Below are 23,078 nucleotides of genomic sequence, written 5' to 3'. Positions count from 1 at the left end.
CACCCACATGAATAAAATACACATATTACAAATACAAAGTTACAATGCTGTGTAAACAGGTTGGACCTGGAGGAAGAGCGAGTGTTAGAACATTCTGCCTTTGATTCTTCTCTCTCAGACTGTCTACATGAAATGCTGACATGACACAATGTATAGATTTTCCGAAAGGCAGAATGGACTGGTTAAAGTGACCTCTCCCGTTGCCTATTCAGAGTAAAAGGGTCACTTAAAGCAGCACAATATTTATTAACCCTTGCAGTGGGGCTACCCCTGGACTGCAAGGGTTAAGTGCTCATTTGTGTCTAGGTTAGAAACAAAGTTACACTCACCCAATCCTCGGGAGCCAGCTGGCTGGGTGCCTGTCTCCTCCACCACTGCAGCGATGGTATGTCCCTCAGCCTTGTCACATCCTATACACTGTGTATGGAACGTGATGACTCAGAGACCTTAGCCCACTGCAGCAGAGTAGGAGTGAGGCAGAAGGGACCAGTCTAAGAGCCAGTCGGCTCCGAGGATCAGGTGAGTATACTGTAACTTTGTTCCTCCCTAGACACAAACAAGCCCTAAATCCTTTCAGTGCGGGAGTGCCCCACTGCAAGAGTTAATCAAATGTGTGCCCGGAGATCTGCTTTAACTCCACCCCTCCACAGGCTCGCTCTCCTTTTCTTCAATCTACTGCTGCTCCAGGAGTAAAGTAATATACCCGACATTTCCAGGTATAGGTAAGCATGTGACTCAGTCATGTGACAGTGCTGGTGCCTTATGCTTAGCCCAGCAGTGTTACATAGGAGGAGTCCATATCCCTGTGTAAGTTCCAACAGTTCTTTTCCCAGTTGTGGTGGCTGACTGGTGCAGCACTGGGAAATGAGAGTTTTTGCTGCTGGGGTGGGGCTAAGTGACCCCTATACTTTGCTCTGCATGAGCAAATGAGAAAGTCCCTTTGATAGCATGCACAAGGACAAGAAAGGTAATAAATATTAAACTCAAGGAGGGGGATTTATCAAAACTGGAGCAGCTGTGCATGGCAACCAATCAGCTTCTCTCTCATGTTCAACTCTTACCTGAACAAACTACAGAGAGAAGCTTATTGGTTGCTATGGGCGACTGCTCCAGATTTTGTCTGCTCTAGTTGTGATAAATTCCCCCCAGGGTGTGTTATTTTGCTGCCCTGCCTCAGTCAATATCATATGTGTAAGAATAGTAGAACGTTACCCTCTAACATGTACTTTGGAGAAGAGGAATCCATTAGCCCTGCAATCAGGTCAGAATTCTGCAGACATCTGCCTTTGGAAATGTCTGTTGTGGGTACTGTGGTGAGTTGGCATCGCTTCCCCAATGGACATGATAGAGTTCCAGCTGACATAAAATATGGGATATAATGGTTGGATGAAGGAAGCATGGAACTGGTGAAGAAGAGGCATATCATCTGATACCTCATGGAAGGACAGACTACCCCCATCCCAGTCCAGAAATACGCCAAGTTTCTCCTGCAGTCCTGTGGCTACTAAAATTCTCTGACCATCGTGCCATGCGTAACAGCGGCTGCTGCTCCATTCCAGGCACCAAGACTTTGAATTCCTGCCAGCCAGGCAGTAGCTTTGGTGACCTTTGCGATAGATGTTATGATAGGCCACACCTAAGCTTACTCGATTTCCAGACAGGTGGACCTCCCAGTAATGCCTCCCATGGCCCATCGGCTCCATGCCGAGTACTTGGGTGTAATGGTTAAAGCGCCCGGGGTGGTCTAAGTAAGCCTGAGGCTGCAGCTTGCACAGAACTCGGCGGTTTCCTTGCGTCAGACATAAGTTGTGATGGGCAGTTTCCGGGTCCAAGCTGACTTCTCGGAGATCTAAACACAACAATGGATAACAGTCAGTGAAATGTACGCAGATGGGTGAGCAAAGGTCATGTTTAGACGTCAAATATAAAGAGGAAATATCTTACACTGAAGGAACTCGGCTCGTGTCCGTGGGGTCAGAGGCTGCAAGGAGATTCCCCACAGTTTAGGTGGTGATATGGGGTAGCTGCTCCGTGTAGTCCACACTGTAAGACAACGGAAAAGTTATATTGAAGCAAGGAAACTAGTGGCTACGACACGAATGTTAGAAGCAGTACTCCAGATAAAAAGAAACTGCCCATTAAAAGATTGAAAAACAAAACCAAATGTTGCTGCAAAATTCAGCTTCCAATCCAGAGATTTCCCTCCCAGTACTTTTTCTCACTCATATAGCCACCATCATACAACCCTCTTCCTCTGAGTCCAGGTTATCCCAAACCTGCCCCCCAGCCTGTGACTGGACAGCGAAAGGAGAAGCAGCATAGTGATGAGTTTATCTCATTCTGCTTTCTCTTCCTACCAGCACATATGTACTGACTGGTTCCTTGTGCTGCTTCTTCTCACACTCCAGCTCTGCTATACACAGACTGCAAATGGCGGATACCAGTTCAAATTCAAGTACTTGCATTGCTTGCCTATAAAGATGTATTATTGATCACAGAGCTGAATTGATTTGTGTCTTTTCCAGTTGTGGTGTTTGCGCCCCTCTACCAATAACAGTAAATACAAACAGCTCACCATGATTTCCTGTATTATCCTTTGTAAGTTTCATTTCAGGGTTTTTAGTTTTTTAAAAATGTTTTTTAAACTGATGTTTTACATGTGTTTTTATAATGGAACGATATGTTTATTTAAAATCTGATGTCTTGGTGGGTTGCAGCACACATTTTTTTTTAAGGTCTAAGGGCTTGTTCACACCATGTCCGGATCATGTCCAGACCATAACAGTCTGTTCCCGGACCAAAAAAGCATCCCAATGTATCCCTATGGTATTCCTGGGCTCTGTTCACACCAACACAGACCGTTTTGGTAAAGACAGAAAAAATAATGCTGGTCTCATTTTCTCTGGTTTGGGATGCACTAGGACGCATAAAAATGCATACAAACGCATGCGAATGCACTGTATCGCACCTGAAAGCCCATTTTAAGTGGAAAAAAATAAATGCTCCGGAACGCGGCAAAATCATGGCAAAAAAGCAATGCACTGCGTTCCAGATCTGGTCCAGATCTCATCCTGGAAAATGGTGTGGACCTGGCCTAAAATGGGCTTTCAGGTGCGGTCCAGTGCGTTTGCATGCATGTCTATGCTTTTTTGACAAACAGTATCACAGAGCTGAATTGATTTGTGTCTTTTCCAGTTGTGGTGTTTGCGCCCCTCTACCAATAACAGTAAATACAAACAGCTCACCATGATTTCCTGTATTATCCTTTGTAAGTTTCATTTCAGGGTTTTTAGTTTTTTTTTCTAACTGATTTTTAGTTTGATTCACTCTACTGTACTATATTCTTGATGAAGCCCCCTTGCACAATACCATTCTTTTGTACTGTTTACCCCGAGTCCGTAGTCATAGGACTGTGTGCAACGACATGACTTACCTTGTTGTACCAGCCTCCCCATGTGGTCTGCACACACCTCCTGTAAACACTCTTTAAATTTAGTAACAGCTGCATAAAGTCCATTCCACTGTGTATCCTGAACTCCGAGCTGCTCTTCCTGAAATGCAAAAATGGAGACTTGAAATGCGTCAGTTATGAGGGCACTGCTCATTGCCCTTTAGTGCAGCAACATGATGCCACCTCAATTACTAGACACACCCATTATTTGCATTGCTTGTGTAGATGCTGTGGTACCCCATAAGCCCATGATGTAACAATATAGGCAGCAGGATCTGCACAGATCCATTCTTGGGGCTCAGTGCCTGACTCCCCACATGTGTATTTACTTTCTGATGGTAGAGCGAGTAGTACTGTTGTCACTTCTGACACTGCAAGTAATGTACTCCCAGAAGCACCAGCCTTCGAGAAACCTGAAACTGTAAGGCCACAATATACTGGAGGTTGAAGTTGCCTGGAGCGCTTTGCCATGCAGGGTTTAGCCAAGTTCTAGGCAGCCTCAAGGGGCCACTTTCTGCGCATCCCTCATCATGGAGTCTGTGTTTGATGAGGTCACAGACCCCAGGAAAACTACTTATCCTCCTTTTCTGAGCCCATTTATACCTGTAGATTTGTGTACCTGTAAGGGCTCATTCAGACGGGTGTGCACATCCATTAAAAAAAAAAACAATCCCGGAAGGATGTAATTGTGTGCAGCAGTCTGTTCTTCCCTATGGGAGGACGCGGCTGCATGCAATTACACGCAATCACACACACACACCCGAACCTGCACATCCGTGAGAGTCTGGGTGCCCCCACTGATGCAGACAGTGTGTGTCCAAATGCAGGCACACGCAACACCTGTCAGGATCAGGTCATTTTACAGGCGCGCACGCTGTACGGATGGGCACGCCTGTCTGAATGAACCCTTAAACAAGGTTGACTTGACAATATCTGGGCAAACAAATGGCAGTCCTGACTACATGAGCTGCAAATGGGCCATCATATATGACACACAGCCAGCTATTGTAATACATGGACAACAAATGGGCAAAATATGACCCCCATCCCTCTAATCTGCAGTGCAGCAGATGGTCCCACACCAGCCCTTGCAATGACATCACTCCTCTTGTAGATCCTGAGAAGACCCTGCTGCTGGACGACCTATTGATAATGTTCACATCACACAGGCACTGTGACACGTAAAGAAGGAGCCTGCGATATGTAAACAAAGGGAGAGAGAAGGCTCAGTACTGGAGGATCACCTGCAGTAAGTAAAATGGGCACTTCCACAGGGTTTTTGGGGAATTTTTGCCAGCAATCTACTAGAGGAGGGAAGGAGGGAGGGGTAGGAGGAAGGATTCGCTTTTCACTGAGATTGCCTTTATGACACGGGCAACAAATAGCCAATCATTGCAATATTTAGGCAGAAAATGGTCAATTGTGACAAGATGCATCGGCACTAAGATTAAAATAAACTAGGGTACATACAGCATAGTCAGTAACATCACGAAGGTGCATGCTCAATAGCAAAATGAAGGTTACTGGAAATGCACATACTAGATCATATATAGTGATCACCTGTAATTGATCCTGTAGCTGATCTGGAACAACTTGGGCTAGTTGTGACACTGATATGGAGAGTCCTTCCAGCTCATGACTTCCTGTGTTCTTCAGCATCTGGCACTGAGCCTGATCCATCATCTTCATCAGCCGCAAACCTGAGGCCTGTAGGATCCTTACAATGTCAGCCAGCCCCTGACTCACTATCTTCTTGGCTCCCGAAACCTGTTAGAAAATGCCAGTTATGAGTATGTGAATATTAAAAGTATGCATATAGAATACATACAGATAAATGACCTCTGAAAAATATGAGGCTGTCACTCCACCATCCCTGGACTTGAGGATGAAAGCAGACCCTACATAAGATATATCAAGTTAAGTGCATGCATGCCTAGTAATGTGTAAGAGTAACACCACACGGAGATCACAGTCATTTCTCTGACAATGCCTACATCTTCTCTTCTCTCCAGAAGGCCTTCACCATCATTGTCCACACGTTTGCCAGTGCCACCATCTTCTTGAGGATGGTGGCTAAGAGATAAAACAGTCAGGTGTCCCCTGCTGCAGCCTTACATCCCAAAGACTTGTTACAAGCTTGCAGTGTGACCGCTTGGCGAGACTAAGGAAATGCTTCCTCCTGCCTGCAACAGACAGAGGACATCTTCTCAGCCTAGGGAAAGTCACCTGATTGGAGCTCCAGGACTGGTTTTAAATGATAAAAGATGACGTTTTTTTGTAGAATTATAATTACAGCTGTTGTATATTGTGACATGTTATATAGACTTAAAAGAGAACTATGAGGTGAGTGCTTTTCACTCACCTCATAGTTCTAGCCGACCTGTGACAATGAGACTGTCACAGGTCGGCTCAGTAGATCGGGAGGTGAGCGAACATATACCGGCGTTTGCTCACCTCTCGATCCTGTCACGGCTCTCTGCCGTGACAGGGGAGGGGCTGGATTCCCCCCTCCCCGCCAGCGCTGACGGGCGAGGGGGCGCGTACAGCTGGCTTTGCCTCTAGATAGGCAGAACCAGCTGTCAGTCACGCAGCAGGGCGGAACTCGACATCGATGTCGGGATCCACTCCGGCTGCGGCGTCTCAGTATACCGCGAGCTGTAGCTCGCGGTATACTGAGCTTAGGGTGACGGGAGGACGCTAGTTTGTGTCCTTCCGTTACCCTAAGGAGAACTATGGGGAAAAGCCCTAACCCCATAGTTCTCCATTAAAGGTCCACCTTAACGGAACTTTACTGTATTTTTAAATATATCCTGTAAATGATGTGGCCTCCATACAACAAAACCAACATGTCCTAATCCCTCAGGTCCTACTGCTGTTTATATTGGCATGCGTTCATTATTTACAGCCTTGTCAAAACATGCCGCTTTGTAGCAATACTTCCTAACAGTTATTTTTAAGGTACTACATTAAAACAAACAAGAAAAGGAGAAAGAATAGACCATTGAGGTCACAGTCTTCCTCTGTAACACTAAATCTAATGTAATATGACATAAGGATTGCAAATCTGGAAGGATTCATTTGTTGTTTTTCTAATAAACAAAAAGTATTAGTGTAACCCTGTGTGTAGAAAGTAAATACATAGGTGTCCTCCTATCATGGAAATCACCTCAGCCGGGCCCCCGTTCCCTTGATATGTGGAAATGTCAACTTAATTCCATGCTTCCTTTGGTCAAATGAACGTATGACAATAGAGGTCACTCTGCTCTCTTTGATAAAATTTGGGGTCTGTGGGTATCCACCTCATATTTATTTTATTTTATTTCAGGTATTTATAGAGCGCCGACAATTTACGCAGCACTTTACATAGTTGCACATTCACATCAGTCCCTACCCTCAAGGAGCTTACAATCTAAGGTCCTTATCTCACGTGCACACCTAGAGGGCCAACTTAGAGAGGAGCTAATTAACCTACCAGTGTGTCTTTGGAGTGTGGGAGGAAACCGGAGTACCCGGAGGAAACCCACGCAAGCACAGGGAGAACATGCAAACTCCCTGCAGATAGTGACCTGGCCCGGGATACCATAGGAAAAGTCTCCTCCTGATTTGATTATTAATTCTTCTTCTATCCTTAAACCCATACTGCTGTTCCGAATGGCCCCTTCTGTGTTCTGACTAGACATCACCTATTATTGTATTGCTTCATGACCCTTCTTTTGTAGAAAGTGTATTATTATGGTATTCTGTTATATGTTTTACTATCCAATGTTGTCTATATCTATAGTGTATCGGTGTGACTGCATTGCGTCTGCTTATTTCTCTCTTCTCTCCTTTGTGTTGCCTTATTGGCTTGTGTTTTTTTGTAACTGTTGATTAAAGTCGTGAACTGCAAATTCTAATAACAATTATCTTAAAGTATATATATATATACAGTATATAGGTGTCCAGTCAGAAACTACACAACATATACTGCATTTGGCTAACGCGCTCTAAAATATTATTATTATTATACAGGATTTATATAGCACCAACAGTTTGCGCAGCGCTTTACAATATAAGGAAGACATTACAATCACAATACAATTCAAGACAGGGTGGTAAGAAGGGCCCTGCCCCTGAGGGCTTACAATCTAAAAGGGAGGAGGAAGTAATACATGAGGAGGTAGCTGTGTGGGGATGAATTGTTTGAGAACGTGATGGTTCAGTGGTTAGTCACTTTACATAGTTGCACATTCACATCAGTCCCTACCCTCAAGGAGCTTACAATCTAAGGTCCTTATCTCACGTGCACACCTAGAGGGCCAACTTAGAGAGGAGCTAATTAACCTACCAGTGTGTCTTTGGAGTGTGGGAGGAAACCGGAGTACCCGGAGGAAACCCACGCAAGCACAGGGAGAACATGCAAACTCCCTGCAGATAGTGACCTGGCCCGGGATACCATAGGAAAAGTCTCCTCCTGATTTGATTATTAATTCTTCTTCTATCCTTAAACCCATACTGCTGTTCCGAATGGCCCCTTCTGTGTTCTGACTAGACATCACCTATTATTGTATTGCTTCATGACCCTTCTTTTGTAGAAAGTGTATTATTATGGTATTCTGTTATATGTTTTACTATCCAATGTTGTCTATATCTATAGTGTATCGGTGTGACTGCATTGCGTCTGCTTATTTCTCTCTTCTCTCCTTTGTGTTGCCTTATTGGCTTGTTTTGTTTTGTAACTGTTGATTAAAGTCGTGAACTGCAAATTCTAATAACAATTATCTTAAAGTATATATATATATACAGTATATAGGTGTCCAGTCAGAAACTACACAACATATACTGCATTTGGCTAACGCGCTCTAAAATATTATTATTATTATACAGGATTTATATAGCACCAACAGTTTGCGCAGCGCTTTACAATATAAGGAAGACATTACAATCACAATACAATTCAAGACAGGGTGGTAAGAAGGGCCCTGCCCCTGAGGGCTTACAATCTAAAAGGGAGGAGGAAGTAATACATGAGGAGGTAGCTGTGTGGGGATGAAGTGTTTGAGAACGTGATGGTTCAGTGGTTAGGTTGAGGTGGGATCGGCTTCCCTGAAGAGATTAGTTTTTAGGGATCGCCTAAAGGCAGTCAGAGTGGGAGATAGACGGACAGGTTGGGGTAAAGAGTTCCAGAGGATGGGAGAGACTCTAGAGAAGTCCAGGAGGCGAGCATGGGAGGAGTTGATGAGGAAGCTGGAAAGCAGGAGGTCTTTGGAGGAGCGGAGACGACGGTTAGGGTGATACTTTGAGACAAGTCCGAGAGATATATCCGGGGGCAGAGTTGTGGATGGCTTTGTAAGTGGTTAACAGTGGCGTCAATAGGGAAAAGCAGGAAGCGCTGTTAATCAGTTTGGACGCCGAAAAAGCTTTTGACAGGCTTAGTTGGCCATTTTTGCATGCATCCCCAGCAATGGGAACGCATATGGAGTATGGCAGCAAAGTCCTCAATCTGCTCGGTTTACAGAGAAAACCAATATAAAATAATGTACCATTGGTACCATACACCGGACTTTCTCCATACACTTAACCCAAAGCTATCCCCAAATTGCTGGAGGTGTTAAGGTTCTAGAGGCACCCTGTTCCACATCTTCTGGACATGCCCTAGCATTCAACCCTATTGGAAGGAGGTCAGGCGCATGTTGGTACAGATAGTGGGCCAACCACTCTCGGACCATCCTATACACTACCTCTTGGGATTGCCCTTTCCAGACCTCTCAAAGGCTAATAGGAAATTGATAGCACATATCCTCACGGCTGCCCGCTGTCTCATTTCACTGCAATGGAAAAGAAAGCTCCCTCCGTCTAGATTAGATCTATTCGCCAGAATCAAAGACGTACAGGTAATGGAATACCTGACAGCACGATTAAATAACGCAGTTGAGGCCCATAAAGGGATATGGAGGCAGTGGGATGCCTATGAGGTGAGCTTGAGCTGAAGGGTTTGAGAGGAGTAGACGAAGGGGGGACATGGACCCGGATAGAGGGAGATGCGCGGATCAAACCTGGAGACTGGCCCTGGTATGGGTTGCTTATGAAGTCCATATAAATTGCTGACCTGGAAGATACTTATTTACCTACATTCACTCTCTTTTCTTCTCTTTTTTCTCTGCTATGTTTTAGCAATTTTATAAAGATGTTTGGTTAATTGTTGAGACATCATAACTGAAAGGAATGTGCCAGATAGCACGGTTTGGATAAGAACAGCTAGTACGAAATGTTATTTGCTGTATAAGTATGATATACCATAGGGTAGATTGGCAGATGGGATTATCCTACCTTCTACGCTTTACTTGAACAATACAACAGAGTATGTATAATTGTCTTTAGCTAAATGTCGACCGCGCTGGATACCTCAAATGATGTCATAAGTTTTGTATTTTCTATATGTAACCTTCAAAATAAAAATTGTCAATTTAAAAAAAACAGTGGCGTCACAAGGGGGGTGCGGCCCGCACCCGGGTGACACAATGACTCGTCATTTTGGTGTCACCCCCCTCTGAAAAGTCGGGCGCTCGGTCATGGACCGAACTCCCAACAGTATCAGGAGAGAGAGGGTGAATGTCCCCTCCTCTCTCTGCCGGGGTCCATCACCAAGATGGCCGCCGGCAGGTATCAGAAGAGTGCCGCGCGTGTGTGGTGACGTCACGAGCACGCGCAGTGGCGCGTCGGCAGGGTGACACTCGGTAACCGCTCCGGGTGTCACCCAGCCTCGGGATGCCCCTGGTTGTTAATACTTTGAATTTTATCCTTCAAAATATTGGAAGCCAGTGCAGGGATTGGCAGAGGGGGGTTGAACGAGACATAAACTAAGACTGAACAGGCAGCATATAACCTAGACCAGTGGTGGCAAACCTTGGCACTCCAGCTGTGCCAAAACTACAAATCCCAACATGCATCTGCCTCTGGGAGTTATGTCTGTGGCTGTCAGGGCCTTGCAATGCCTCATGGAACTTGTAGTTCCAAAACAGCTGGAGTGCCAAGGTTCGCCACCACTGACCTAGACCATCTCACTGTTGCCCTTTGTGCAATTTGTCACTGTGGATTCTAAGGTCCTTATGCAGCCACCACTTCTGATTGTGCTACAATGTACCATTGCCAGAGGCAAAGTCCAATATATGATTCCTGTGCTTAGGGATCATTCACGACAAATGCGATTACTTGACGTGTTTTGAATGCAGGAAACTGCATAACAGTCAACAGGAATTGGTTTTAGCACAGCCAGCATAGAATATGGTCTATGGCAAGAGGGCTAAAAGGGGTGACGCACAAACACTCTGACATCATTTTAATTATTGTCAGTAAAAGGTCTGTGCGTATAATAGAAGATTCCAGACCTGTGCTTCAATGTTGTTGTTCACATTTTGGCTGTTTTTGTTGGTGAAATATTTACAGCATAATTACAATTTACTCATTCTGGGTCCATACAGTAAAAAAGTAAATGTTAGCAGAGTAGGGTGACAGTTCATCCCAGTCCTCGTCATTGGTTTTGGTGTACTGACACAGAGTGGGCAACCTCTCTGTCTCCAGGCGTAACAGCTGATCAAAGAAGATTGTGGCCAGAGGTGCTGAGGATTCCTGTGGGCTTCCTATTAAGTATACAGGTTTAGCCTGGTAAGTATACACCTGGGGTGAGGATGGGGTGGGTAAGGGTAAATCTAGGTAAGGGAGGGTTAAAGGAAACGAGATATGCTTACAATTGAAAAAAATCAAAGTAAGACAAAAAGTTAAGTTGGCCATACACTGCCTGAATTTTAGCCAATCTGTGAATTGGATGAAACTGAAGCTGTAGGTGGCCCGGCCGGCAATTTTTTTAATCAACTTTTGGTGAAGGAGTCCGTACAAAAATTCTCGGCTGCATCCAATCCGAGAATGGGATATTCAGCCCATGGGGGGGTAAAAACACATACAGAGAGGAATTTATACAAACTGGAGCAGAGAAAATTTGGAGCATTTGCCCACAGCAACCAATCAGCTTCTCTTATCAGTTTGTTCAGATAAGATTTGAAAATGAAAGAAAGAAGGTGATTGATTGCCGTGCACAGATGCTCCGGTTTTGATAAATTCCCCCTATCAAGCTGGCCATACACCTTACAATTATCTGCAGATTTTCTGTGGTCAGATGGAAAAGGTGCAACAGATTCCTCCATCTACACTGCTGGGTTCACACCTAGGCGTATCGAATATGCGCATTTGTCGCGCGTTTCGTGACGCACGTTTTTACCGCGATTTGCGGTTAAAAAAGCGCGCGTCAAACGCGCGTTTCCGAGGGCGACTTGGCTGTATCCCAGTGGACGTGCGCGACCATTTGGCCCCAAAGAAGCTCCTGTACTTCTTTGGGCGTAGGGCGTAGGGCGTTTTGTAGCACGTTCATACGGCCTGTAATACGCTTAGGTGTGACCCATACCCATAGGAAATAATGGGATTTCGGTGTTTGAGCGTTTTGCAGAGCGTTCGAACGCGCTACAAAACGCCCAGGTGTGAACCAAGCCTTAACTGTGTGGATGGAGTAATCTCTACCTGAGCCAATCTGTTGCACTTTTTCCATTTGACCACAGAAAATCTGCAGATAATTGTAAGGTGTATGGGCACCTTTAGTGTATGGCAAGCAGTAGACCATGGACTCGCGCTCAGCATTTAAACCGGAACCAGAATTTACACAGGAACTCTGTTGCAGTGCCCAGCCTGCATGTGACCGTCACAGTGTTTATTCCCTATAACTAGTGATAAGGTGGGGCTTGATTTAAACTTGGTGAGTTCGCCCATGCCCGTGTAAAACTGTGACCAACACAGCCCCTCCTGGCCCAATCAGTTGCGTCAGGCGCATTTCCTGCCCTGCAGTTACACATCACAAAGGGGTGGGGAATGCCCCTGCCGCAGCGGCCACCACTGATTGGGCCAGGAGGGGTGTGGGTCACTGTTTTGAGCGGGCTTGGGTGAACTGGGTTTGCAACAAGACCCCGCACATCACTTCCTGTAACTGGCTGCCAGTGACAACAAGCTGTCAAGTTAGGGGGGGCTGTGCTAGGCTGGCTCGCAGGGAGTGACAGCCAGTGCGCTGTAGACCCCACTCATACGCCTTTAGCTTGGAGCAGATAAAAACTGCTTGTGCCATGTGCAGGCTTGCCAGTGCAACTGAGGCATTGCTGGCATGAAAACCGACTTTAAAAAATGAATGCAGGCTTGTAAACTGGCTGAAAGTCCACTTGATGGGAGCATTACTGATTTTATAAAAACATTCGATGATTCAAATTAGCCATGGACATACTGGGGGAAATTTATCAAAACTGGAGCAGAAGAATCTGGAGCAGTTGCCTATAGCAACCAATCAGCTTTTCTCTTCAGTCTGTTCAGCTAAGATTTGAAAATGAGAGATAGAAGCTGATTGGTTGCCATGCACAGCTGCTCCAGATTTTGTCTGCTCCACGTTTGATAAATTCCTTTCACTGCATTTTCATGTTAACCAATGGATAATGACACCCTTAAATTTAATCTAGACATGGGGGCATTAATGACCTCTCGTCACAAAACAGATAAAGGAGATCTGAAGGCACCAGCATCACATGAGGTATTCAGAACAAGCATTGTGGAATAAATATAAAGGTTTTGTTATCATGCTCCAAAATAGTATTTTACTTTTAGAAATTTTGCATTCCCTTCTGAGTACCAGCTTCTGCTGTTTTTTCGTGCTTCCAGGTCATTTCAATCTGGGTCTGGGATCTCCCACGATGCCATGTCACATGCAGTTGGGCTCCAGACTGTTAGAGAAGCTGGCACAGGAGGGATGTGGGCGGGGCATTAAGGAGGAGGTGTGGTACTATGAGGGAGTTGTGAAAAAAACAAACAGTTTACTAATTTCTGAGCATAGTGCTTCTGCATGTGTGATCACAATATGAGGTGGTAGGGAGGGAGAATGAAATGTGGACACAGGTATACAAGACGTGTGTGTGAATGTAGTTCTCAGCATCTATTCAAAAGTATTTATGGGGACTAAATGGATACAGGGGGAGAGATGTTAAAATGACATGATTTTTTTGTTTTATGACTTTAGTGATACTTTAATGAAACAATAATAAGCATTACAGCCAACAATAATAATGGATAACACGATCCCTTATTTACTTGTACAGTTATGTCTGTTTGTAGAGACAGGAACAGAGCTTAGAAGGCAAACAGACAAAAACAATATCCTCCTTTCCGGGAACACATTGCTGCTGCTGTGCTGCTAAAGTCTATGTGAAATAATCATTGATCACTGGTACCATAAACCCACTTGGGACATTTTTCCTAGATTTAAATATATCTATTTTATTATAACATTGTGCCTGACAAAAAACTGTGACTTGGAAGTGAACTGTTTATCAATAATAGACAAGGAACATGTATTTAAAGGAACATAACATTTGATGCTGTACCTGGAAATCAGGAACCGAGGACAAGTACTCAAGTGGAAGTGAAGGCAACCAGCTAAATCCACAGTTGAAATGCATGTCTGTGTCCAGTCTTACCTACTAAGACTTTATATTACTCTACAGCCCGCTGTTTAACCCATACCACAAACTATACCCGGGTCCTCAACATATACTTTTATCAACTACAATCAAAGCAATAACTTGGCCATGGCTATGACTGGATCACAGGGGATCGGCAGTCCATTGGTGAGATCATTTCTGTGCTCTCTCCTCCAATCAGCAAGTTTCTTTTGGTAGGTTCACAGCTCTGTGCGATGTAGCACAGCCTGATTGGTTAACAGTGCTGCTGCTTCCTTTTACAGTCTGAATACAGATGCCCAGAGAATATAGGAGGCTAATACAAAGACAGATTGAGGTTCTATTTAAAAATACATTTGAGGGGCAACTGAAGCCAAGACCTTTCTTTTAGTTTTGGATAGAGTGGAGAGGGATTAGAATCCCTGTCAGTTTTTTTTGCTGTCTGTGTCTCCTTTAAGGAGATTCACCCTCTCTATCTGTCTTGCATACTGTTAACACTGAAAATGTTGGGTTGTCATCAAAAGAGGAATACAGAAATCTTCCATTGGGGACACTAGTTATGGGGACCCTGCTGACCACCAGGGATTTCCTTCACTTTCACTTGTTGTGGCTATCGGACAGGAATTAAAGGGAAATCTCCCTAATGTGACACAGGCGGCAAAGAAAGCTGACAGGTGTTATAACCCTCCCTAAGGCTGGCCATACACTGTGCAAATTTCAGCCGGTTTCTAATGTACCAGACGAAATTCGCACAGTGTGTGGGGCTGTCGGCTCCCTTTCAGCCGGCGTTCCTCGATCAGCTGATCAAAGGAGCCGCTGGAAAATCTTCGAAAGATCTGCGCAGGCAGCCAATGAGCTGCCTGCTCTGATCGGGTATTCTGACAGGTGCCGACTCAATGAGCTGCCTGCTCTGATTAGGTATTCTGACAGGTGCCGACTCAATGAGCTGCCTGCTGTGATCGGGTATTCTGACAGATGCCGGCTCCATGAGCTGCCCGATCTGATTAGGTATTCTGACAGGTGCTGGCTCAATGAGGTGCCCGCTCTGATCGGGTATTCTGACAGGTGCCGGCTCCATGAGCTGCCCGCTCTGATTGGGTAATGTATTCTGACAGGTGCCGGCTCAATGAGCTGCCCGCTCTGATCGGTTATTCTTGTAGAGGACTACAAATCCCAGCGATAATAAATGATATACAGCGCAATGCAGAATAACGCCAGCTATAGAGGAATACATCAGATCCCAGCAATAATACATTATATACAGTGCAATGCAGAATAACGCCAGCTACAGAGGACTACAAATCCCAGCAATAGTACATTATACTATAATGTACTATTGCTGCATTCCTCTATAGCTGCTGGTATTCTGCATTGCGCCGCTGTATAATGTACTATATTGCACACCACACTTTTTTTTTTACTTCCACCGTGCCAAGCTTGCTCCTGTGATGGACTACAATCGCAATAGAAACTAGTAGTCCGTCACTGGAGCCTTTTTTTTTTAAATCCGATTAACCGATTAATCGAACTTAATAATCGGCCAACTAATCGATTATGAAAATAATCGTTAGCTGCAGCCCTAATTCTGACAGATGCCGGCTCAAAGCGCTGCCCGATCTGATTAGGTATTCTGACAGGTGCCGGCTCAATGAGGTGCCCGCTCTGATCGGGTATTCTGACAGGTGCCGGCTCAAAGAGCTGCCTGCTCTGATGGGGTATTCTGACAGGTGCCGGCTCCATGAACTGCCCACTCTGATCAGGTATTCGGACAGGTGCCGGTTCAAAGAGCTGCCTGCTCTGATCGGGTATTCTGACAGGTGCCGACTCAATGAGCTGCTTGCTGTGATCGGGTATTCTGACAGGTGCCGGCTCAAAGAGCTGCCTGCTCTGATGGGGTATTCTGACAGGTGCCGGCTCCATGAACTGCCCACTCTGATCAGGTATTCGGACAGGTGCCGGTTCAAAGAGCTGCCTGCTCTGATCGGGTATTCTGACAGGTGCCGACTCAATGAGCTGCTTGCTGTGATCGGGTATTCTGACAGGTGCCGGCTCAAAGAGCTGCCTGCTCTGATGGGGTATTCTGACAGGTGCCGGCTCCATGAACTGCCCACTCTGATCAGGTATTCGGACAGGTGCCGGTTCAAAGAGCTGCCTGCTCTGATCGGGTATTCTGACAGGTGTGGGCTCCATGAGCTGCCCGCTCTGACTGGGTATTCTGACAGGTGCCGGCTCAATGAGCTGCCTGCTCTGATTGGGTATTCTGACAGGTGCTGGCTCAATGAGCTGCCCGCTCGGAATTGGGTATTCTGACAGGTGTCGGCTCAATGAGGTGCCCGCTCTGATCGGGTATTCTGACAGGTGTCGGATCAATGAGCTGCCTGTTCTGATCGTATTCTGACAGGTGCCGGCTGAATGAGCTGCCCGCTCGGAATTGGGTATTCTGACAGGTGCCGGCTCCATGAGCTGCCCGCTCTGATCGGGTATTCTGACAGGTGCCACCTCAATTCCGCTCTGATTGGGTAATGTATTCTGACAGGTGCCGGCTCAATGAGCTGCCCGCTCTGATCGGGTATTCTGACAGATGCCGGCTCAATGAGCTGCCCGATCTGATTAGGTATTCTGACAGGTGTCGGCTCAATGAGGTGCCCGCTCTGATCGGGTATTCTGACAGGTGCCGGCTCCATGAGCTGCCCGCTCCGATTGGGTAATGTATTCTGACAGGTGCCGGCTCAATGAGCTGCCCGCTCTGATCAGGTATTCTGACAGGTGCCGGTTCAAAGAGCTGCCTGCTCTGATCGGGTATTCTGACAGGTGCCGACTCAATGAGCTGCTTGCTGTGATCGGGTATTCTGACAGGTGCCGGCTCAAAGAGCTGCCTGCTCTGATGGGGTATTCTGACAGGTGCCGGCTCCATGAACTGCCCACTCTGATCAGGTATTCGGACAGGTGCCGGTTCAAAGAGCTGCCTGCTCTGATCGGGTATTCTGACAGGTGTGGGCTCCATGAGCTGCCCGCTCTGACTGGGTATTCTGACAGGTGCCGGCTCAATGAGCTGCCTGCTCTGATTGGGTATTCTGACAGGTGCTGGCTCAATGAGCTGCCCGCTCGGAATTGGGTATTCTGACAGGTGCCGGCTCAATGAGGTGCCCGCTCTGATCGGGTATTCTGACAGGTGTCGGATCAATGAGCTGCCTGTTCTGATCGTATTCTGACAGGTGCCGGCTGAATGAGCTGCCCGCTCGGAATTGGGTATTCTGACAGGTGCCGGCTCCATGAGCTGCCCGCTCTGATCGGGTATTCTGACAGGTGCCACCTCAATGAGCTGCCCGCTCTGATCGGGTATTCTGACAGGTGCCAGCTCAATGCGCTGCCTGCTTTAACCGGTTATAATACAATGCAAACAGCGGCGATTCCTCGATCGACACACGCTGTTTGTGTTAATGGAGGAATCGCTTTAATTTTTTTCGTTCAGCCCAGGGGTTGAACAAATTTTTTTTTTAGGTGTACAACCAGCCTTACTCTATCCGAAGCCAAAAAAAAGTTTTGGCTTTAGTTCTACTTACATTTTTTTTAAAACAAATAGATAACAGGGTTAAATAGGGGTCAACATTATCAACCAACAACTGTGCTAAGATCAATATGTAGCAGGAGTGGGCAAACTCCAGCTGTGGTAAAACTACATGATGCATCTGTCTCTGGGAGTCATGCCTGTGGCTGTGAGGATCTTGCAGTGCCTCATGAAATTTGTAGTTCCACAACAGCTGGGGGGCTAGAGTTACCCACCCCTGATATTTAGGCTTCCAGCCTTTCACACCAATCCTCTGCCTTCAATATTTTTTAAGTGACTAACCTAAAACAAGTATTATTATTATTATACAAGATTTATATAGCGCCAACAGTTTGCGCAGCACTTTGGAAGACATTTCAATTACAATACAATTCAAGACAAGATGGTAAGGGGGGGGCTGCCCCTGAGAGCTTGCAATCTAAAATGTACTGCTTGTATTTTCTGATTCACTAACTTAAAACAACTAATCATGTGTGGCTTGCTTGTACTTGATCAATGAACAGATAATACGGGAGCCAGAGACAGTCGGGAAAGGTAACAGGTAAGCATAGACGATGGAGCCTAATAATAATTTAAAAATATACAATAATTTTGTTTTTGTGAATAAGTTAGTGAAGTGGTGTCTGTCCTAGATACAAACATACCTGAATGATATGTACTAAGTGCGGCCTGGCCCAAGTTTTCCCGTTTCTAGCTGATGGTCACCCAATATGTCCTTACCTTGGTACTGCTGCTTTCCTGGGCCAAACTGCTACTGGATATAGAAAACTTGATGCTTGCATCTCTTCCAATGTTTCCTTCTGGCTCATCTTGGTGATAATGAGTTTTCAACGGCGTTCCCACACTCCTGGCTGGGATATTCACAGCCGCCATCCTCTCACTGGCTCCTTGCACCTTGGAGAAGTCATCCACCATCTGGGAAAGTATACTGTTCTTGCAGAGTCTTGGTGAGGATTCTTGCTGGAAGCAGGAACGACACTGGGGGCAAGAGGCTGGCATGCCCTGCAGAGACCAGCACTGGGTAATACATGTCAAGCAGAAGGTGTGCCCACAAGGGATGGTGACAGGTTCTCGGAAAAGGTCCAAGCAGACCGGGCAATACAAATATTCAGAGCAGAGGAAAGGAACGGTAGCCATCTCTGAATACTTGGGAATACAAACACTTAGCCGGCCAGGAAGATGTGAAACAATAGCAGGATATGTCCTTTTCTGAGTATCTCCCTCCTACACAGCATGCATCTGCAGAGAGATAGTCACTATGTTAACCTCATGATGCACTTGAAGGCACAGAACTCCAGCCATGTAAAAACACCATTGTTTACCACTCCACCCGCTCCCAGGTCATCTATAGATTTTATTTAGGAAAAACATTTCTAAGACCCAAATACACCCACCTTAACCAATGGTCCTGTAAGACCCAAATACCCCCACCTTAACCAATGGTCCTGTAAGACCCAAATACCCCCACCTTAACCAATGGTCCTGTAAGACCCAAATACCCCCACCTTAACCAATGGTCCTGTAAGACCCAAATACCCCCACCTTAACCAATGGTCCTGTAAGACCCAAATACCCCCACCTTAACCAATGGTCCTGTAAGACCCAAATACCCCCACCTTAACCAATGGTCCTGTAAGACCCAAATACCCCCACCTTAACCAATGGTCCTGTAAGACCCAAATACCCCCACCTTAACCAATGGTCCTGTAAGACCCAAATACCCCCACCTTAACCAATGGTCCTGTAAGACCCAAATACCCCCACCTTAACCAATGGTCCTGTAAGACCCAAATACCCCCACCTTAACCAATGGTCCTGTAAGACCCAAATACCCCCACCTTAACCAATGGTCCTGTAAGACCCAAATACCCCCACCTTAACCAATGGTCCTGTAAGACCCAAATACCCCCACCTTAACCAATGGTCCTGTAAGACCCAAATACCCCCACCTTAACCAATGGTCCTGTAAGACCCAAATACCCCCACCTTAACCAATGGTCCTGTAAGACCCAAATACCCCCACCTTAACCAATGGTCCTGTAAGACCCAAATACCCCCACCTTAACCAATGGTCCTGTAAGACCCAAATACCCCCACCTTAACCAATGGTCCTGTAAGACCCAAATACCCCCACCTTAACCAATGGTCCTGTAAGACCCAAATACCCCCACCTTAACCAATGGTCCTGTAAGACCCAAATACCCCCACCTTAACCAATGGTCCTGTAAGACCCAAATACCCCCACCTTAACCAATGGTCCTGTAAGACCCAAATACCCCCACCTTAACCAATGGTCCTGTAAGACCCAAATACCCCCACCTTAACCAATGGTCCTGTAAGACCCAAATACCCCCACCTTAACCAATGGTCCTGTAAGACCCAAATACCCCCACCTTAACCAATGGTCCTGTAAGACCCAAATACCCCCACCTTAACCAATGGTCCTGTAAGACCCAAATACCCCCACCTTAACCAATGGTCCTGTAAGACCCAAATACCCCCACCTTAACCAATGGTCCTGTAAGACCCAAATACCCCCACCTTAACCAATGGTCCTGTAAGACCCAAATACCCCCACCTTAACCAATGGTCCTGTAAGACCCAAATACCCCCACCTTAACCAATGGTCCTGTAAGACCCAAATACCCCCACCTTAACCAATGGTCCTGTAAGACCCAAATACCCCCACCTTAACCAATGGTCCTGTAAGACCCAAATACCCCCACCTTAACCAATGGTCCTGTAAGACCCAAATACCCCCACCTTAACCAATGGTCCTGTAAGACCCAAATACCCCCACCTTAACCAATGGTCCTGTAAGACCCAAATACCCCCACCTTAACCAATGGTCCTGTAAGACCCAAATACACCCACCTTAACCAATGGTCCTGTAAAAGCCAGTGTCCTAGCCCTCCGATCTTCAACTCCGTATTTTGGAGGATCTGTGAATGGGGATACTACAAGTCCCATTAGCAACCGCAGCAGAGGGGCTTGTAGTTCTCAATGGAAAACAAGTGCGGTGACGTCACTGCGTTTGTAGTCCATTCATAATTCCTCCAGTCCCTGTAACTGAAAATCCATATCTAGGTACAGACAGCTACTGGAGGAACAATCTGCAGGAGCCAGAGCATTGTACCCGTAACTGAGCTCAAGTTGTGCAGTAAGGGCCCATTCACACCGGTGCGATTAACGCACCATACAGCACAACACACCTACCAGTTGCATCGCATCAGTGTGAATAGGCCCCTAAAGTTGAGATTTCTGCTGCCTATATGTCTATATCTACTTACTTATTATTATTATTATTATTTTAATGCAGTTTTACTGAAACTAAACTCTGGTCTTTAGGGATACACATAAACATTTCAGCCAAAAATGGTACATTGGGCAAAATGGCGAAAGTACCATAAAGGCCGAAAATGTGACCGAAAAATTCAGTGCATCCTGACAGCTTCTGTCTTCCCCGCTGGGCACCGGTCTGTGTCCCCTCCGATGTCAGCAGCTCTCCCCACCCTGTGTCGGCAGAGGCAGCGGGGATCTGGGGGGACACAGGTAGGGTTGCCACTTTTTCTTCAAGCGAAACCCGAACACTCTAACGACGCGCGGACATTTTTTTGGGAGAATGAGTCTTGGCTTATTTATATGTAAATAGCGCCACCCATTCATATATAAATATCACAGTTGGGACTATTTTCAGTGGAGGGCCAGTAGCCCCTATCTTAATTTTGGTTGCCCCTGTCTGCCTGACATCTTGTGTCCGGGTTTCTGCTGCCATGAAACCCAGACACAGCAGTCAAAACCTGAACTGTGCGGGTGAATCCTCATCAGGTGGCAACCCTAGACACAGAATGGCACCCAGCGGGAAGGAGAGATGCCGAGTGGTGTGGGTGGAGAGAGCTGTCAGTTGTCACAGCAGGCCGAGCTCTCCTCCCGCAGGCTCCTGTGACAGCTGAGTCAGGATGGAGAGCGGAGTACAAGTGCTCAGTTTAAACATATGACGTTAATATGACTTTAGCACGAATCAATGCAGGTTTATGTTCATTAAAAAAAATAGATTTTTAAATTCAGTTAGTGTAACTTCTCGATTTTTAAATGGGATCAGCTTTTTTTGATCCCTTATACAACAGAATTCAGATTGAGGAGGGGCAGCCCTGGGAGCCAATCAGGTGTGCTGCAGTGCACATGAGCCAGCAACCGAAATGTGACAGAAGGGAGAACACAGTCGGAAATATAATGACTCCTTATTTTGCTGTTGATGGTCCAACACTGTACATTCACAGGCTGGGGACAGGGAGGTCGCCAAGCTGTGTTGCCTAGCTGCTGTCTGGCAGGACTGTAAAAATCACAGGACTGGATGGACAGAAATAATTTTTTTTTTTATACAGGTAAAACATCCCCAAATATATATTTCTGCTGTTTTCTGGAGATCAGCTTTAACCCTATAAAAGCGCAGAACATTCAAGGAAGATCCCATAATAATTTATGTCAAACTGCAGGATCTGTCCTTGAAGTAAGGGGAGTACTTGTAATGTATTGTTCAAAACAATCCAGATTTGAGGGGGGTTTACGCAAACCTGGCCTTACTCCTCTCTTTTCCTCCATGGGAATTTATTTTCACACTACTGAGGAAGTCAAAATGTCTGTTTACGAAAAGCTTCCCTAAGGATTTCATCTATTCAATCAGTTACAGAAAACACCTCTTAGGCCCCATTCACACTAAGCTACACTTACCTCGAGCGGATTTACGCGCAGCGGGATAGCACGACTGTTTGGGCGACGTTCCGGTGACGATCACGCGACCTTCACCGTCGAGCTGCATGCAAAAATAGAAAAATCGTGCGACATCTGCAGGGAAAAATGGTCCTGCACAAGCAACCCGCGACAGGCGACATGGAGCTGTACAATGAAAATCATTGGACAGCGACTTCTCGCGATATCGCAGCAGAAATCGCGCGATTGAACGCCCAGTGTAAATGGGCACTTAGGGAGGAACCCTATGCAAAAACACAACAAAATTGGGGTTTCCACCTTCACATCAGAGTCCTCAGTCCCTCCTTCACATCGGAGTCCTCAGTCCCTCCTTCACATCAGAGTTCTGCCCCCCTGCACTTCAGAGTCCTCAATCTCTCCTTCACATCAGAGTCCTCAATCTCTCCTTCACATCAGAGTCCTCAGTTACTCCTTCACATCAGAGTCCTCAGTCCCTCCTTCACATCAGAGTCCTCAGTTACCCCTTCACATCAGAGTCCTCAGCCCCCTTCACATCAGAGTCCTCAGTCCCCCCCCTTCACATCAAAGTCCTCAGTCCCTCCTTCACATCAGAGTCCTCAGTCCCTCCTTCACATCAGAGTCCTCAGTCCCTCCTTCACATCAGAGTCCTCAGTCCCTCCTTCACATCAGAATCCTCTGTCCACCCTTCATACCAGAGTCCTCAGTTCCCCCTTCACATTAGAGTCCTCAGTCCCCCTTCACATTAGAGTCCTCAGTCCCCCCTCACATAGAGTCCTCAGTCCCCCTTCACATTAGAGTCCTCAGTCCC

At 46.2% G+C, this 23,078-nt stretch overlaps 1 protein-coding gene across 1 annotated transcript; it reads right to left on the bottom strand.

Annotated features, from left to right (window-relative positions):
• Positions 1 to 1,262: 1,262 nt before the first annotated feature.
• Positions 1,263 to 18,823, bottom strand: TRIM47 (tripartite motif containing 47). Its single transcript, XM_018561534.1, has 7 exons — positions 18,260 to 18,823; positions 10,893 to 11,107; positions 5,413 to 5,524; positions 5,042 to 5,218; positions 3,434 to 3,551; positions 1,945 to 2,043; positions 1,263 to 1,849 (listed from the first exon to the last, which is right to left on the bottom strand). Exons 1-7 carry the CDS (start codon positions 18,674 to 18,676, stop codon positions 1,263 to 1,265), a joined length of 1,725 nt encoding a protein of 574 aa, XP_018417036.1. The 5' UTR covers positions 18,677 to 18,823.
• Between the last annotated feature and the right edge of the window lie 4,255 nt (positions 18,824 to 23,078).

This window comes from Nanorana parkeri, unplaced genomic scaffold (assembly GCF_000935625.1).
Source record: "Nanorana parkeri isolate BGI_ZX_2015 unplaced genomic scaffold, ASM93562v1 scaffold529, whole genome shotgun sequence".
Classification (NCBI taxonomy): domain Eukaryota; kingdom Metazoa; phylum Chordata; class Amphibia; order Anura; family Dicroglossidae; genus Nanorana; species Nanorana parkeri.
This window is presented reverse-complemented; position numbering and strand designations above follow the sequence as displayed.